The 16,906-nt window shown below is 32.9% G+C and overlaps 2 protein-coding genes and 1 non-coding gene across 3 annotated transcripts; 2 read left to right on the forward strand and 1 right to left on the reverse strand.

The window, feature by feature from the left end:
* The first annotated feature begins 3,216 nt into the window (after positions 1-3,216).
* Positions 3,217-6,986, forward strand: LOC110608957. Its single transcript, XM_021748235.2, has 2 exons — positions 3,217-3,451; positions 4,373-6,986. Exon 2 carries the CDS (start codon positions 4,645-4,647, stop codon positions 6,694-6,696), a length of 2,052 nt encoding a protein of 683 aa, XP_021603927.1. The 5' UTR covers positions 3,217-3,451; positions 4,373-4,644; the 3' UTR covers positions 6,697-6,986.
* A 1,276-nt stretch (positions 6,987-8,262) lies between these two features.
* On the reverse strand, positions 8,263-12,762 carry LOC110608734 (aluminum-activated malate transporter 9). The gene is given in 7 exon segments (XM_021748018.2): positions 8,263-9,175; positions 9,177-9,257; positions 10,554-10,700; positions 10,802-10,941; positions 11,102-11,387; positions 11,591-11,730; positions 11,921-12,762. Coding segments are annotated over 7 exon segments (1,626 nt in total). The 5' UTR covers positions 12,216-12,762; the 3' UTR covers positions 8,263-8,638.
* Positions 12,763-15,934: 3,172 nt separating this feature from the next.
* Positions 15,935-16,006, forward strand: TRNAG-UCC. The gene has a single exon. It is a non-coding gene; the product is annotated as a tRNA-Gly (tRNA).
* The last annotated feature ends 900 nt before the right edge of the window (positions 16,007-16,906 follow it).

Genomic DNA, 16,906 nt, shown 5'->3' on the forward strand with positions numbered 1-16,906 from the left:
AAAATAAATGTGTTGATTTTATCGAATTTCATTGACTATATCGTAAATAAATAAAAGAAAAATGGTGATAGAACATTTGGCTGAATAGGGACCATCTGTGAGTGGGGATTGATGATCAGGCGGCCCATGTTTCAATGGGCGTTGTGCGTGGCAAAATCCAGTGGTGGGGAGATAATGATAAGGTTTCACAAGGGGAATCAAATTCTTTTGACTTTATTTATCCTATAAATTTGACCTTTATGCGGGTTAGAAATTTATTAGCACCACTCTTTTTTTGTCTATCGGACTTAAGTGTTGAAAAAATACTTTTCTTTCATAATATGGATAATTGAGAATAAAAATAAAAGGGAAAAAAATAACATTTAAATAGTAAAATACTTATTCTACTTTTTTATTGGAAATTAAAATAATTATAAAAATGATAATATAATTTTATATTTTTACTATTTCCTTTCTCTTCAATTTATTATTTTTTAACTTATATTTCATTTTTCTCTTTTATTTAATTTTCCAAATAAGAGTAGTAACAGTTCTTAAATATATATTTTATGTTAATTTAAATATATATTACTCCATAGCCTATTACTTATTATTTAGTTTAATAAATTTTATTACTAAAGTAAAAACTCAAACTACAATTTTACAACTGTGAACTCTGATTTTTACTTAAAAAATTCACACCTTAATATTTTTTATGATTAATTTTTAATACATAATCTTTAAAAAAAATAAAAAAGTGTTCTATATTTTTATTAATTTTTTAAACTTTACCTAATTATATTTTATAAAATATTAAATTTAAAATTTAAATATTAAATATACATTTTAGTTTGATAATAAATATATCTTAATAAATTTAAAAAATTTTAAATTCTAATATCTTTGATCTTTAATTTTTATTTAAGAAAAAAATTAAGCATTAAATATTTATAGTATTTTAATAAGCTCCTTGATGGTGGGTGGCTTGGCCAGATCAAAAATTGAGTGGAGCTCGTAAATCACGCGTCGATTAGGAACGTGGACGAGAAGGAAAGAATCTCTGTGGGTGTTGAATAAATTGGAAAACTGCTAACCGCCGCTGCAACGAGGAAGATTTTACGAGTTACGACTCGGTAGTTTGGAGACTCCCCCTTTCGCAAGGTAATATCGCGTGGGGTCCATGTGAGCCCGATCCAGCACCACGAACGGTGACGAGCCGCTGCCGACTATAAAATTAAATCGTCGAAGTCTCGTTGAGGTGTCATAATTGGAAAGGTAGGGTCCTTACTGGTTTCAGCATCGCTTCGCCACGCGCGACGTGACTTGACCTTGGATCTCCTCTCTCGAATTTTAAGCTACCATCGAACCGCTCGTTTTTTCACCGCATACTAACACGCGTCACTCGTTTTATTTTTCCTCTTAACGAACCTTGCCTTCAGTTTTGTCTACATTCAATGGTGTGGTTTTCCTATGCACACTCTTTTTCTCTGTTATTATTATAGAACTCAATTGAAATTAAATTATAATTTTTTCGAGTAGATAACTAATTTTAATATAAAAATTTAATAAAATATTAAGTAATATGTCAATTAAATATATAATTAAATTTAAATTCATGAGTGAATGACAAAATTTAATAAATATAGTGAACGAAAATTTTATAATTTTTTCATATATATTAGTACAATATGAGATGGATTTTAAAAAAGAAAAAACTAAGGCTACATCTATAAAACAAGAGTAATGCTTATGAAGTGATTTTAAAAAAATTATGATAATTATATTATTTTTATTAATTATATTTACACACATATCTTATTTTCGTCTTATAAAAATAAAATCATTTTGTATTTATTTTAAAATATAGACTATGTTTAAGACGTTGATGTATTTATTATTTTATTTAAATCTTTTAGCAACAAATTTATTAATTTTAAAAATGTGCTAATTATATACATTATTTAATTTAAAATAAAGAAATATAAATGAGTGACATATTTAAAAAAAATAAATTGGAGGCATCATTTGCGAATGATTTAAAAATGAATGAACATTTTTTTTATTTAGGTAAAAATATTTTTTAAAAAATTATTTTTCATATTTTATAGTATATAAAGCATTTAAAAAATAATTAATATAAAATATTATATTAAAAAAATTAAGTTATTTATACACTTTGAGTTTTTTTTTTTAAAAATTTTATATAAAAATATAAATATTTTTTAAATATAAATTATATTCACAAATAAATGGTAAAAAATAGAGTAAATTATATTTGAATCTATAAATTTTAATGTAATTAATGGATCGGTCCATATATTTATAAAATCGAATACTTAAATTTTTATATAATCAATTCATTCAAATTAAAAATTTTTTATTTATAATTTTATTAATTAACCGGTAAAAAATAGAATAAATATTTTAAATATTTAAAATACTCATGAACACTTAATTTTTTTTAATATAGATAAATAATTTTATATTATGTAGACTATTTTAGTTTTTAAATTTTATTATTGTATTTTTAAAATTAAAATTTTAAATTTTTTTATATTTAATTCGTTTAAAATTAGAGTTTTTTTATTTATTATAAATATTAATTTAATTAGTGAATGATTAAATTTTTTATGGCATTAAAATTTTTTATTAAAATATTTTTTATAAAATTTTATAATTTACTTAAAATTATTTAATATTATTTAAAAATAATTAAAATTGTGAGTATTTTTTTTAAATTTTAAAATTATAAATATTAAAACATTAATAATAAAAATATTAAATTTAATTAAATAAGATATTATAAATAAAAATTTAAATATTATTTTAAATAAAAAATAAAAAGTAAAAATATTTAAATTATAATAAATTATAACAGACTAATAAGTATATATTTTTAAAAATATAAAAATTAATTTATTAATTATATTAAAATTTAAAAATTTAAATATAATTATATATTTAAAAAGATAATAAAGATGGTTTTATATTTTTAATTTATTTAATTTAAAATTTTAAATGTAATTTATATATTTAAAAAAATAATAAAAATAATTTTATATTTTTAATGATAAAATAAATAGAAAAATTTATTAATTATAAAAAATTTAAATATTTAATTTTAAAAATATAAATATCCATAAATTGTAATTAAAAAAAAAGTGAAAGCATAAAAATATCGTGAACAAAGTAGGTTTCCATTTATTTATTTTTCCCCCAAGTAAAGAATGATAAGTAGTGTAAAATCCCACAGTTTTGGCACGTGCACAGTCCCTCCATCATATTCGTTATTTCCACCCCACACTCTCTCCCTCTTTCCTCGTGTCCCTGCGTTTCTCTCTCGCTTTTTCTCTTACTCTCCGCCTCGTCCCCGCCTACGTCGCCGCCGCCCTTAAGCCCTGAAAGCCCCCATCCATAGATCCGTACACTTCCATGTCACCGATTATTTCATCTATTTTTATCGAATTATGAGGTAATCTCCTTGATTCACGCGATTTTTCTTTCCAATTTTTTTTTATCCCGCCTGCTGCATCGTACCATTTTATTTGCCTCTTTGTTTCTTTTTGAGTATTAATATTTGTTATTAGAATTCAAGTTTTAAATCGAAATTCTTGGGTCTCATGCTCTGTTTGACTGCTGAGAAGTTGTTGGAAAACGAGAAAATTGAGAAAAAGAGGTTTCTTTTCTTTGAGGTCCTTCTTCTTTACGAATCTAAGATTCTATACTTGTGAGGACTAAATGAAAGTTTTTGTAAAAATTTGCCTCTTGAAAGTTTTGTCAAAATCTTTGCTTATGGCTTCTTTTACTTTCTTATCATTAGAACAGATAATTCGTTCTGTGTATATTTTTTCTAGTTGTTATTTTTGTAGTTCAGTTAAGCTCCATCCTTCATGTTGCACTTGGGTTCATGATTTCTATATAATTGAGCGTAATTGCTTATCTCGTATGTGGATTCCCATATTCGCCATTCTGTAGCTTGTTTAGCTGTCATATATATATATATATATATATATATTCTCCTTTTCTCTGTGTGTGTGTGTCTGTCTTTGTTGTCAAGAGCTAGAAGATTGAGCATGTTCTTTGGTTTTGTGATTAAGCGTTAGCTTTTGGCACTGGTTTAGTGGCAATTTAAGCAGTAACTTGTTTTGCTATTGATATTTTATTTTTAGTTATTTCTGTTTCTTATTTTCACTTTGCATTTCTATGAGAAATTTCATTGCTGTATTTTATATTGCAATCCTGTTTGATCCAATAAAATGCCAGTTATTTTCTGGAATTGATAGCTGTTGAAATTTTGAGGGATAATAGATGATAGAAGACTGTGTGTTTTAATCTTTCTCTATCTATATAAATTTATGCACTCACTTTCTTGTTCATGTTGTATGAACTACAGAATGGCTGGAAGCTTTAAAGCTGTTATGAAGGAATTCATTCTATTCGGATTTGTTCTCCTCAGTTGCAACTAACCACCCAATTTGCCATAAATTTACAAGAAAATGGACCGCTGTGATACTTCTGGATTTGTGAGCGGGGGTGGGATGTTCTCTTTAAGAGACATCTAACCCTAGTTTTGTTGCTAAATTTCTTGATCCCAGAAGTCAGGTGTCTGTTCATTGAGAGTGATATTAGGTTTTGGAAGTCGATTTGGAATTTAATCATTGTTTTATGGAGAACAAGTTTCAGAACTTGGGCTTTGCTTCTAATTATCCCTCAAACCCATTCAAGATGGGTAGTTCAGTGCAAGTTGGAGGACCTGTGGCTGAATATAGTGCAGATACTGTCTTACGGCTCGATTCCCCTGGTTCTTCAGTCACTTACATGTCTCCAGCAAAGGGGATTAAACGGAAATGGAATTTGATGGACAGATCCATGGGTCAATGTGTTGGCTCTTCACTATCTCTTGGGCTAGGCCGCTCATCAAGTTCCTCGGACAGCAAGGGGAGTTCAGCAACTGCTTGCACTACAATGTCTTCAGCCAAGGAAACTGACGAGGAGTCGTCAATGGATCTTGAGTTGGACTTTTCCCTCCATTTGGGCAATGAGAAGATGTCCAGCCCAAAGAAATCTGCTAGTTCAAATCTTAAAGAACTGGAATTGCATACCAAGGTTGATCTGGAGTTGAGTCTGTCTACTGGGCTATCTGAATCTGACATTACTAGTGTGTATCCACATCCAAACTCCACTCCACTTGAATTTTGCATGGAGATGCCACTTACTGTTGTTGGGGCTTCAAATGTGAATGAAGGATCAACATCCTGTAGTTGGAAAACAGGGATTACATTACTCATGACACAGAACAAAGAGGCTAACCTTTTTCCGAACCAGGTTCAAAGAACTTGTGATCCTACCCCCAATGTTCCAGACCTCTCCTTAAGTGCGATAACAGTGCCAAAAAGTTCAGTCACCTGTACTTCTGGGATAACACAGCGGCAGCAGGCACATCAACGCAGCTCTAGTTCCAAGATGTGCCAGGTTGAGGGATGTGGAAAGGGAGCCAGGGGTGCTTCTGGCCGTTGTATTTCTCATGGTGGTGGCAGAAGGTGTCAGAAACCAGGCTGCCACAAGGGAGCTGAGGGCCGAACTGTGTACTGCAAGGCCCATGGTGGTGGCCGGAGATGTGAATTTCTTGGTTGCACAAAAAGTGCAGAAGGTCGCACAGACTTTTGTATTGCCCATGGTGGTGGTCGAAGATGCAGTCATGATGGTTGCACTCGGGCTGCGAGAGGGAAATCAGGATTGTGCATTCGGCATGGTGGTGGAAAGAGATGTCAGAAAGAAAATTGCACAAGAAGTGCTGAAGGCCTCTCAGGCTTGTGCATTTCACATGGAGGTGGTCGTCGATGCCAAGCCACAGGATGCACAAAAGGAGCGCAAGGGTGCACAATGTTCTGCAAAGCACATGGTGGTGGAAAACGCTGCACAGCTCCAGGATGCACCAAGGGTGCTGAAGGGAGCACACCTTTTTGTAAGGGCCATGGGGGTGGGAAAAGATGTGCCTTCCAAGGTGTTGGTGTTTGTACAAAAAGCGTTCATGGAGGGACCAATTTCTGTGTTGCGCACGGGGGTGGTAAGAGATGTTCTGTACCTGAATGCACCAAGAGTGCGAGAGGAAGAACAGATTTTTGTGTTCGTCATGGTGGTGGAAAAAGATGCAAGTTTGAAGGGTGCGGCAAAAGTGCCCAGGGCAGCACAGATTTCTGCAAGGCACATGGTGGGGGGAAGAGATGTTCTTGGGGTCATCCTGGATCAGAATATGGAGTCCAGCCTACTGGTCCATGCAACTCATTTGCAAGGGGTAAGACTGGTCTCTGTGCACTTCATAGTGGCCTGGTGCAGGATAAGAGGGTTCATGGTGGTGTTACTCTAGGACCCATCATTCAGGAACCCCATGTTAGTGAGAATGAGAAGATGAAAAAGGCTGTCATTGCTGAGGATATGAGTGTGGATATTGTGAAGATGGGAACTAATATTGGGGCTTCAGCAAGCATAGCTACTTCTGATATGAAAACTTTAGGTGTCCCAAATGTCCAGATCCCTGTTGGGGAACCAGGCTTACCAACGATTTCAGTCTTTATACCAGAAGGCAGAGTGCATGGTGGAAGTTTGATGGCAATGCTGGCAAGTGGTTCAGGCATTGGCTCAAGCAGCAGCCAAATTATAAATGGTGATTCATCAGAGTCAAGGAAATCTTACATGATGCCTCAGAGTTGGGTGTAGGTTCTGTCTAAGTTTGTGTTTTAGTCTGTTGCTGTTCTGAGCTTGTTCTTATTCATTTGTTCAAATGGCAAGAAAGGTATAAGAGCTTCGACCATCCTTGTGTGATAATTTGGATAAATCAAGTACGAGTAGGACTTAGCATTGAATCATGTCTGTGGTGTTCTCCCCTGTAAATACCTGCATATGTTCAGCTGGTCGTTGTTTACACAGGTTATTGCCTGTAAAGTCTCAGTCAGTTTGTCAAACGTTCTCGCATTAATAAATCTGTCTAGTGTATCATCTTTACCACTGATTTATGTGTTCACTGTTTAGTAATCGAGTTCTATTACTGGTTATAAGATGCTTTAACGTTATGCCTTATTTTCTTCGTGTCTGTATTTTCCAGAGCGTCCACAATTTATGGTTTGATTGATTAATCAACTTTATTTTTGTTTATTGGTCTTCCATGTGAATTTACACCTAATTTCTCACATTAAAATTAGAAAAGTGATTTTGAATATCGAGTTTGAATTGATCTGAGATTGCAGAATTATCAAAATTAATGTTTCTGCTTTCTACTGATTGAGGTTCACTTATCTATATGTACTTTTCGTAACAGCAATTAAGATAGGGGAAATAGAATCAAGGGTTTTCTGGAGCAGTACTCTTTTAAGTTAAACAAAGGGCAACAAATGGGAACAATTTGAGTCTGGAGGGAAAAGTTTCCATGTCTTTTTCTATCGAAATGAAAAATTTTCCGCCCGATGGTATGTGTTTTCGCTCTACAGGAAAATATTTCCTTTGTCAAAAAAAAAGGGAAAAAAAAGGTCTGTTTAAGCGATCCGTCTGTTCTTTCAATCTGTTGAAGGAGAAGCGCTACAGTTTCAAATCCAAATGAAAAGACTCGTGAAATTGCGTATCCAAGAGTGGAATAAATCCACCCAAAAGATCGAGAGTATGTGCAGAGTTCAAAATTCAGCAGCCGTTGCATATATACGGATTTCTAGAGGCACATCAGGTGTTCGCCATTCTGCATCTTCAGCAGCATGATGCTCTAACAGTTGTGTTTTCCATGCTGGCGAAGGAAGCTGGAAAGATGATCCTCAGGTTATTAAAATTGAGCTTTTCTAATGGAAGTATTTCCCTTTGATACATCGTCAAAGTTTCTCTAACAGACATTTTGTTCCCCTCAAATCTTGAATATGAAAATCCTGCCATGCCTTCATTCTACGTACGCAGCGTGGAATTTCCACAAATGTTGAGGTTATCCGCTATGCAAGGAAAGAGGTAAATTTCTCCTGGTAATTGGGTTATGGGACAAATTCAAAACTTACGACTTCGTCATACCTTATTACCAAGTATAATTATAAGGAACGGCTCCATGATATCTCTTTTAGATTTTGCTTGAATAACTGTGGGAACTGGGGACTCTCCCACTTCACTTTTGCCATCAACACGGATGGTTTTAGGCAGTGGTTTAATACTGATCAGTTATCAAGCTAGTATTTCTCTATGCTCTCGACTACAGAAAAATATTTTCTGTCAAACTATGAGCTTAATCTTGGTCTTTTTCTTTTCTTCTGTTCTTTCTTTCTGCCAAAAAAAAAAAACTGAAGAACTAACTTGGACCAGTCAGTAGGCAAGCCAAACTGGGAAGTTGACTAATTCCTCACATTTTCTTTCCTGGATGAAATTATGGTCAATGAAGCTAATTATCATTTCTGCCACCCAACTTGCGCAAGCTTATTTTAGCTGCAACTGTAATAAAGAAATAGTGCGTATTGGCACCATCCCAAGTTCCTTTTCATCTTCCCTGCGGACCAACAAATAATTATGCCTGATTGAGATTGTCTTTAATCTTTAACAACTTTGATTAATTTCTGTCATTTGAACTTTATTTTCAGGTGATCAAGTTCCTTGTAATCAATATCAGATCAATCTCTGTATATGCAGACATCTTCATCTATGAATTCTCATGCTTGAATTTGGCCATCTTTGAAAGCTCATCAACTGCTTCAACCAAGCGATCAAGCCGAGCAACAAACTCAATAAGCAAGGAAGCGAATGTGTCAAGTGACTGTGCTGCGGTGCTCTCTAATGTCCTCATTCTGGGCCCTCCCTCTTCTTCAAAAGCATCCACTTCCCTTGATGGCCATGAATGCAGCCTCCTTGATTGCCTTCTCATCATTTCATGGTAAGACTCCACCAGTTGTCCTGGTGGGATAGTCTCTGAAGATGCAGATTGGTTCAGTGCTTCTGAGTTCTTTACTAAGCAATTGCCTTCAAGCTCGGGCAATTGATTTGAGATATCATGCAGGGTAGTTGAATGTGTATGAGACGGCTTGAGAAATGGTTTGTAAGAGTTGTTAATAGCCTCAGAATTAGATATGAAGAGATAAGAGTGCATGTCTGTGGCATGTTGTAGTCGCTCAGTTGAGATGTGAACCTTCTTTAATAGTGAGGTTTTGAGGCTCCACTTCATGTTACTAATATCTTTGCCCCAAGTTCCTCACCAGTTCTGCAGCCTGGGTTGCTGCATCCTGAATTTCTGACTGGAATGCAACTCGGAGGTTGTGAGGTGCCTACAAAAGGTAAGAAGAGCATTCAAATGAATCATGTTTAAGTTACGTGTTAGTAAAGTGTTTACAGATTATTTTTTTGACGTATCTGGATTATGTTAATTTCTGATGATAAAAACTACAGATTCCACTGCTATTACTATATTGGTTCACTAACTTGACTGGATTGGCTTAGCCAGAATGTAACAACAGAAGGTGGAGAAAACAAGCTCAATGAATCCAAGTCATTTCCATACCTAAGGCAAAAGGCAGTTTCTCCCATCGAGTCAACTGCTTTGATTCTGAAAACCATGAAATTATTTTCTTGAACTTCGTTTTGGATTATGTTAATTTCTTATGCTAAAAACAACGGACTCCACTGCTGCTACTATGTTGGATCACTGACTTTATTGGCTTAGCCACAATGTAACAACAGAAGGTGGAGAAAACAAGCTGAACGAGTCAAAGTAAGTTTCCATACCTAGGGTAAAAATTAGTTTATCCTGGTGTCTACTGCTTTGATTCTGAAAACCATGAGGTATTTATTTTCCAACATGGCTTGCAATAACTCTGCTTCATGTAGTTTGCGGCTCTATATTTATCCTTACATTATATAAGCATACAAAAATGTGGAATATAGATTGAATACAGAAGTGTCACTATTTGTCTGCAGTATTAAAATTTCTGCTCTTGATTTGCATCCTGCTGTTTGAATCCGCATCAATATTTTGCATTTGTTTTTTATTGCAGAATCTCTTGTTCGCATCTCCTTTTTTTCCCGTTTGTAGATAATTTTGGGAGCTCCACATATGCACGAGGATGCGAACTTTGCTTGATCATTTTCAGATGGGGCTCCCAAATATAGTGGAAAGTTATGCTGTGAACCAAATTATATGAATCCTGTTGCTTTGTTGTTGCGGCAATCCCGTTTACGAAACAAAGAATAAAGTTAAACATTAAATAATGTTACCACTTAGCACTCACTGAGTCAACCTTCTTGTGCCATCCACCCTTTAGTGGAAGCCAATCGAAAGAACAAATGCTTTGTATAATTCTTCAGCGGTTCAGTTCGTGGTTTCATTTCCCTTTTTTAGTATTTTCTTGTTACAAGAAATCGGATAAAGGGAAAAACTATTGAAGAATCCTCAATTCCCAGCATTATTAGGTGCAGTTAGGGTCTGGTTCTGTTAGAGAGGCATGTGAATACCCATTTGGTGATATATAAATAAATTAAGCATTGTTCAAATTGCACGTTAAACACACAACACACATTAAGACACATGCACAGGGAGATATAGAAGAGAAGGTTGGAGTTAGTACCTGAATCTCAAAGTGTAGGACTCCATGAAGTGCCATAACCTCATAACCGCAGTATCGTAGAACTGCTCCAACCTTAACGTACTCTGACCATGGATAGAAGATGTGTTGAAATCTGCCATGTGGTGGCTCCCATTTTGCTGAATTAGCCTGTCAAATAAAACCGGCAAGAACCATAATCAGTTCGTGAAACTTGCATTCTCTAGTCCTGGGGAAAAGGAAAATTTGCAAATAAACGTATAACAACGTACCAAGGATTCGAGTTTCATAGAGGAATTTAGGGTAGCTTTACATTTCCTGTAAGCAGGCTCATCTGGAAACTCATCCATTATTGTCTTGGAGAATTCTGGATGATTTAACCCATCATCGTCTAAGTATTTCTTCACACATTCTAAAATCATGGAAATGCATATTTTGATATCAGTTCTACACATATAGATCTTCTACTCAATTTTTATGTTTGTTTTGATACCCCTGCTCCTCCAGCAACTTGGTCATAGTTTTGTTCATATCCATGGAGATTACGAACATGTACAATATAATTATCTTACCTTCAAGAGAGTCAGCGACCGAGTTAAAGCTGCTGACTAGCTCATTGTGCAATTGCTCTCCAGACCATATAGGAAAAGCTAACACATTCACTAGAACTCCTACAAACCCTCCAATGGCAATAGAGTATAGCCGATCCATTGCAGTCCTAATTGGATTCCCCATTCGATAACCAGAGATTATGATCAAGCAGTATGTAAAGAGTATGACCCTGAATCCATACTCATACGGCACAAGGGATGGCCATAATCTCACAAAAGATGTGATGGTCCCTGCATTTAGATGTAACTTTTCTTCAGTATGCTAAAGATTTTCATTCTATGTGCCGCTTATATTTTAGAATTTTTTAGAAGCTACGCATACGGCACAAGTAATGGCCATAATTTCACGAAAGGGGTAATGGCCCCTGCATTTAGATTTAACTTTTCTTTAGTATGCCAAAGGTTTTCATTCTATTTTTAGCTTATTGTAGCATTTGTTAGAAGCTATACAATGAGGAAAATGCTAATTCCAATTATAGTAGGCTCTGCAATCCTGCCACTACATAGAGCTAACTGAGCAACTGCAATAGCCAAAATCCCTGCAAGCAAGCTCCCAAGTGCTCGGTTGAATCCTCGATTGAAAGTTGCACCTAAAGAAATTTACAGCCAAATTAGTTTTTACATCTTCCATATGAACATATCCTTTCTAAGTACCCACATGCTGACATTTTATTTACAGGTAAGCATACAAACATAAACATGAAAAGGAATGTAGGACATAAGAGTAATGCTTATACTTTGAAAAGGAATGTGGCACATAAGAGTAATGCTTATACTTACCAACTGTACATTCAAACATGACAACCACTGTGAGGATGGACCAGATGATTTTGGTGCCAAATATAGCATAAGGTGCTTGGCATAGTATAAGCAAAGACACAAGAAGAACAGAAAGCCCCACTTTGAACGAGAATGTCACTCTGTTGCTATCTTCTCTGGCAAATTCCCACACCTTCCACATCCAAGCCTTATAGGAGAATCCTCCAATTCCAGCATGCTTTCCTGTTTCTTGCTGCTTGGCTTTGGTAGCCCCTTGTGGAATGTTGATCTCAGAATGACTCTTCGTGCCATTCATTCTCCAACCAAGTGTGATGTATGAGATCTTTCATATCTTTCAGCTTATCTTGCTTCGAGCTTCTGTATTGTTAAATGATGTTAACTTGCTTTTTTGAACTATATCTTCCTGCTCTTGAAGAAATGAAGGCTTCCAGTGAAGTTGAAGAACTAATGCGAAGAGTTGATGTTGTTCAAGATGGGATGTGTATGCGAGCATGTAAAGCATTGTAATTTAAAGACGAAAGGCTGAAGCTAAGATGTAGGTGCAACTAGGGGAGGAAAGCATATAGAGGAGAAGAATAAATGACAGAAATAGAAGTGCAGATGGAATTAAACAACGTAAGATAAAGATGCTTAACTCAATAATGCTGCATAGATAGAGAATTAGAATCTAAAATTGCATGGCCATGCAAATTTCAGTCACCATGTTTTGCTCTTCCGAAATACCTTCACCATGATAGGGCAATAGCAGTAGTGGCAAGTGGTAACATATCAGTAACCTCAACAACAATAGTGGTAAATATCTCAGCTGAGTAAGATCTTAAGTTTCCTTTCTCTCCTTTGTAACTTTTTGGGAAAAAAAACAGCAATAGTGATTCACATGTGAAGAAACCAATCAAGAGATGCAATATGTTAAATGCATTGTATAGGTGCAGAATACTTGGCATTCTTCCTTTTCTTTTTCTCTCATTTTTCTTGATTAAAAGAATTTTCACTTCCATTTGCTTATGGTTATTTCTTCTATTCTGCATGAAGCTGTTTCCTTAAAGTTACCCAGAAAGGGTAAAAGGAAATATGAATAGGAAAGGCTGGGTCTCCTCATGTAAAGAAATCTCCATGCTTTCTTCCATAAATTGAATATTATCTTGACTAATACTACACGCGCTAATATTTTATCTTTGTTAGGTTAAGCGATGCACAAGTTGAGATAATTACATTGAAGAACAGAAACACACACTTCCTCTCTTTTACTTCATCTTCATCATCATTATCTTGGCTGCTCTTCCTCTCTATCCAAACTTTATGAAGTATTTTTTTTTCAGTTAAAAATTTTATTCTAAAAGTAAATACTAAGGTATCTATTCATTCATGTGTTGTATATGCTTTCACTATCTCAGCTTAGTGTTTGTGCTATTATTCTCTTTGTCACAATTCTTCTTGTGTCACTATTTTTTTTCTCCTATAGTGTTTATGCATCTCATGAATGAATTCTTCACAGAAGAATAGATGCCTGGACTTTTCTTTGAATTAGATGTGTGATTGATGGCTCACGCAATTATATTCTACTTATATTGTCATAAGTCATGGCGGAAAATCTAAGTGCATATTAAAAGCTTTAGAATTAACATGTAAACTCCTGATATTTTTCCTATTAAATCTTAAGTTAAGTAGAATAATTCAACTGCTATTGGAAGGCATTGATATCTCTGAAACAAATGGAGGATGACTTAAGAATTTCAAGATGAGGAATATATTCAGGGGAACTGTTTAGTTTTCACAAGGAAATGAAAATAACATTAGAGAATTTTCAGAGAATCAGTTGACCAAAAGGTGATGCAAGTTATGAACCCAGAAGATTTTTAATTTCAATGATATTCTCTATATGTTAGAATCTTATTGACTGCTGTTTCCTCAGTTATGCAAGTCCTACTACTACTGTCCAGTAGCCACTAGCCAGCCAGCCATGTTAGATACTGTGAGTCTTTCCAGAAACTCATGTTAATGTGCCAATGAGGATTTAACTTTGCAGCAACAAACTGAATTATTTGATTCTGATACCAAAGAAAAACCTTCCCTAGGCAGATATAGAGCATATAATATATTCGTCTGATGGCATAAGTATATTCATCTGCTGAAGGATAACTGATATAATTATGTGCTTACTGCTCCTTAATTATAATAATTAAGCTGAGTTTATACCAACATGAATTATTTTAAACTAGTCGTTTGCTGGCACATTGTGCAAATATTAAAATATTTTTTATTATTATTATACAAGATAATATAAAGTTATTTTATAAAATAATAATTATTTTATAAAATAATACATTTTTTATATAAATTCATCACGATTAAGAGAAACAAAATATTTTCTCATTTTTGATTGATGGAGAGTAGATCATAATCTCTTATTTTGTATCTTGAAATTCAAAATAATATAAGAAAAAACTATTAATTAAATATGCAACTTATTATCATAAAACAAAGAAGATAACCGTCGAGAATAATGAGAAATCCAACTAATATGTATGATTTTTAATTCTAAAGTAAAAAATTTAAAGATCTCGCATATTAATCAAGTACAAAACCATGTATCAGCAAATTTAATTGTATAAAAAAAATTAAAAATTTTAGTATTTATTATCATATATTATTAATATTCAATATTAGATTGAATTATATTTTTAAAAAAATAAAATTTACTAAATTTCAATCGTTATAGACGGGATAGCAACAGTGTGCTTCCAGCAGTGGAAAGGAAAAATCATTTAAATAAAAAAATTTCAATATTTGAATGGTTTTCATCTAATTTCTATTTATACAAGAGGGTTGAGTTGACTAGTAAGAATCCATGCAACTTATCTTAGATGCTAATAAGAAATTAAAAAGTCATATATAAATTATAATAATAAAGATAATAAATTATATTTATTATATATATATGCGCTGGCTGTTTATTCTCCCTTTTCAGCCTTTCCAGATTGTCTTCCTCTGTTGGAAACGGACTAGAGAAATTACTGTCTGCCAATGGAATTTGCTCCTTTCACAATTTTTGTGCATCCAATCTTATTTCTCTAAATTGTTCTTTACGGTGCAAATGCTTTGTCAAATCCCGATTGTCTTTGTACACCAACCTCTCAATTTACAGGAGAAAACTTGCCTTTTCCTGAGCAGCTACTGATGCCTTCTTATCTTATAATTGGTATATCTGACCATCATTTAAGACATCTGAATGGTGGATTATCTATGTAGAATCACATCTTTTGTGATTAATCACTATGTTTGGTATGCCGTAATACAACATAATGCAAGCAAACTTTCTATTGAGATTCAATAGAAATTTTGATTGCATTATGGCGTACCAAACATAGCCCAAGTGTTTTTGCATCTTCAGTTTTGATGTGATAATGTGAGGTTGAAAATTGGCATTGATGGTGGAGATGCATTAAACCATATACTGTAAAGGAAGCACTAGAACTTGTTTATCACTAACCATAAGAAAAAAATTATAGTATGTGAGGAAGGAGAGATACAAGAGAGAATAGACAAAATGAATAAGCTTTTTTTTTTTTTTTCTTTGGAATAATTTTGGTATTGCCTTGAATTGTCTTCTCTAATTTAACTTTTCTTGACTTGGAAGCATTAAAATAATAAAAATATCTGATGGGAACCCAGATTTTTTCAAGTGCAAGAACAGAAGATGATCATGTTGTGCAGGAACTCCCCAACTCAAATGCATAACCATTTACCCAACACACCGTGGAATTGGATGCCCTTATCTAAAAATGTTTCAACAGCGCTACAATTACAAATGGCAAGTAACTTTTGCACTTCTCTCATGCAAATGGGGAGAAAACAGATCTACGCCCCTGATGTGTGTGTAGTTGACACTGAAAGCAAAATCCACAAACTTGTTCCAGTTGGGAAGTTTTACAAGCTTGGTTTTGTATATTTGCTTTTATGAAATAGAAACTTTAGCACTAAATTTAGAAAAATATTGATAATAATTAACGCACAGCGTTTGTAGTCCAACGGTTAGGATAATTGCCTTCCAAGCAATAGACCCGGGTTCGACTCCCGGCAAACGCAGTTATTTTTTAATATTTCTTTGTTAAATAATAATTGTAATAACTAAAGGATTTCAGCTATTGGATCTATGGGAGGTTTCCATCCCGTGAATAAAGGATTTATAAATTACACTCTATTAAATAATAATATTATTATGTATTTTTTTTTATTTCCAAACCCACTATAGCAAGCATGCCATCAAACGCTGACTCAATATGACCCGCTATGAGTAAAAGAAGTGAAATTACTAAAGCTTTATTTAGTGGTGGGTACTTTCATTAGATAATTTAAAGTTTTTAAGAAGTATTTGAAATTATATTTGTTTAGTTAGTATTTTTACTCGATTTTTAAAAGAAATTTAAAAATATTTTATTTAGTATAAAAAAAGTAATTTTTTTAATATATTTAAATTATTTCTTAAAAATTAAATTTTACATAAATTAAATGATATGATTACATAATGTTTAGTATGATTTTTTAAATTTCAAACTGAACTGAAATTTAAAATTAAATTAAAAAAATTAATGCGTGGAAATCGAATCATATTAAATTAAATTTATTTAATTATTTGATTTTAATTTTAATTTTTTTATTAAAAATCATATTAAAATCAAACCGTTGTATATATATATATATAAATATTTTTAAATTATTTATATTGATATTATAATTTTAATATATAATTTTATTTATTTTATATATTATATAATTTCAATAAAATTATAAATATAAATTTTAATATTATTTAATTATTAAATATTTTTATTATATTATTCAATTAATTTAATTAATTGACGATAATTTATTATATTTAAATAGTGTACATATATATAATATACATACTAATAGAATTATATTATTAGAATATAAATTATTAAAAATAATTATATATGTATATGTAATTATAATTATTATTCATAT

The sequence above is a fragment of the Manihot esculenta genome, chromosome 2 (genome assembly GCF_001659605.2).
Source record: "Manihot esculenta cultivar AM560-2 chromosome 2, M.esculenta_v8, whole genome shotgun sequence".
NCBI classification, from domain to species: Eukaryota; Viridiplantae; Streptophyta; class Magnoliopsida; order Malpighiales; family Euphorbiaceae; genus Manihot; species Manihot esculenta.

Bases quoted from the DNA above. Each gene is read 5' to 3' on its own strand.
- LOC110608957 (XM_021748235.2), top strand. From the start codon at position 4,645: ATGGAGAACAAGTTTCAGAACTTGGGCTTTGCTTCTAATTATCCCTCA.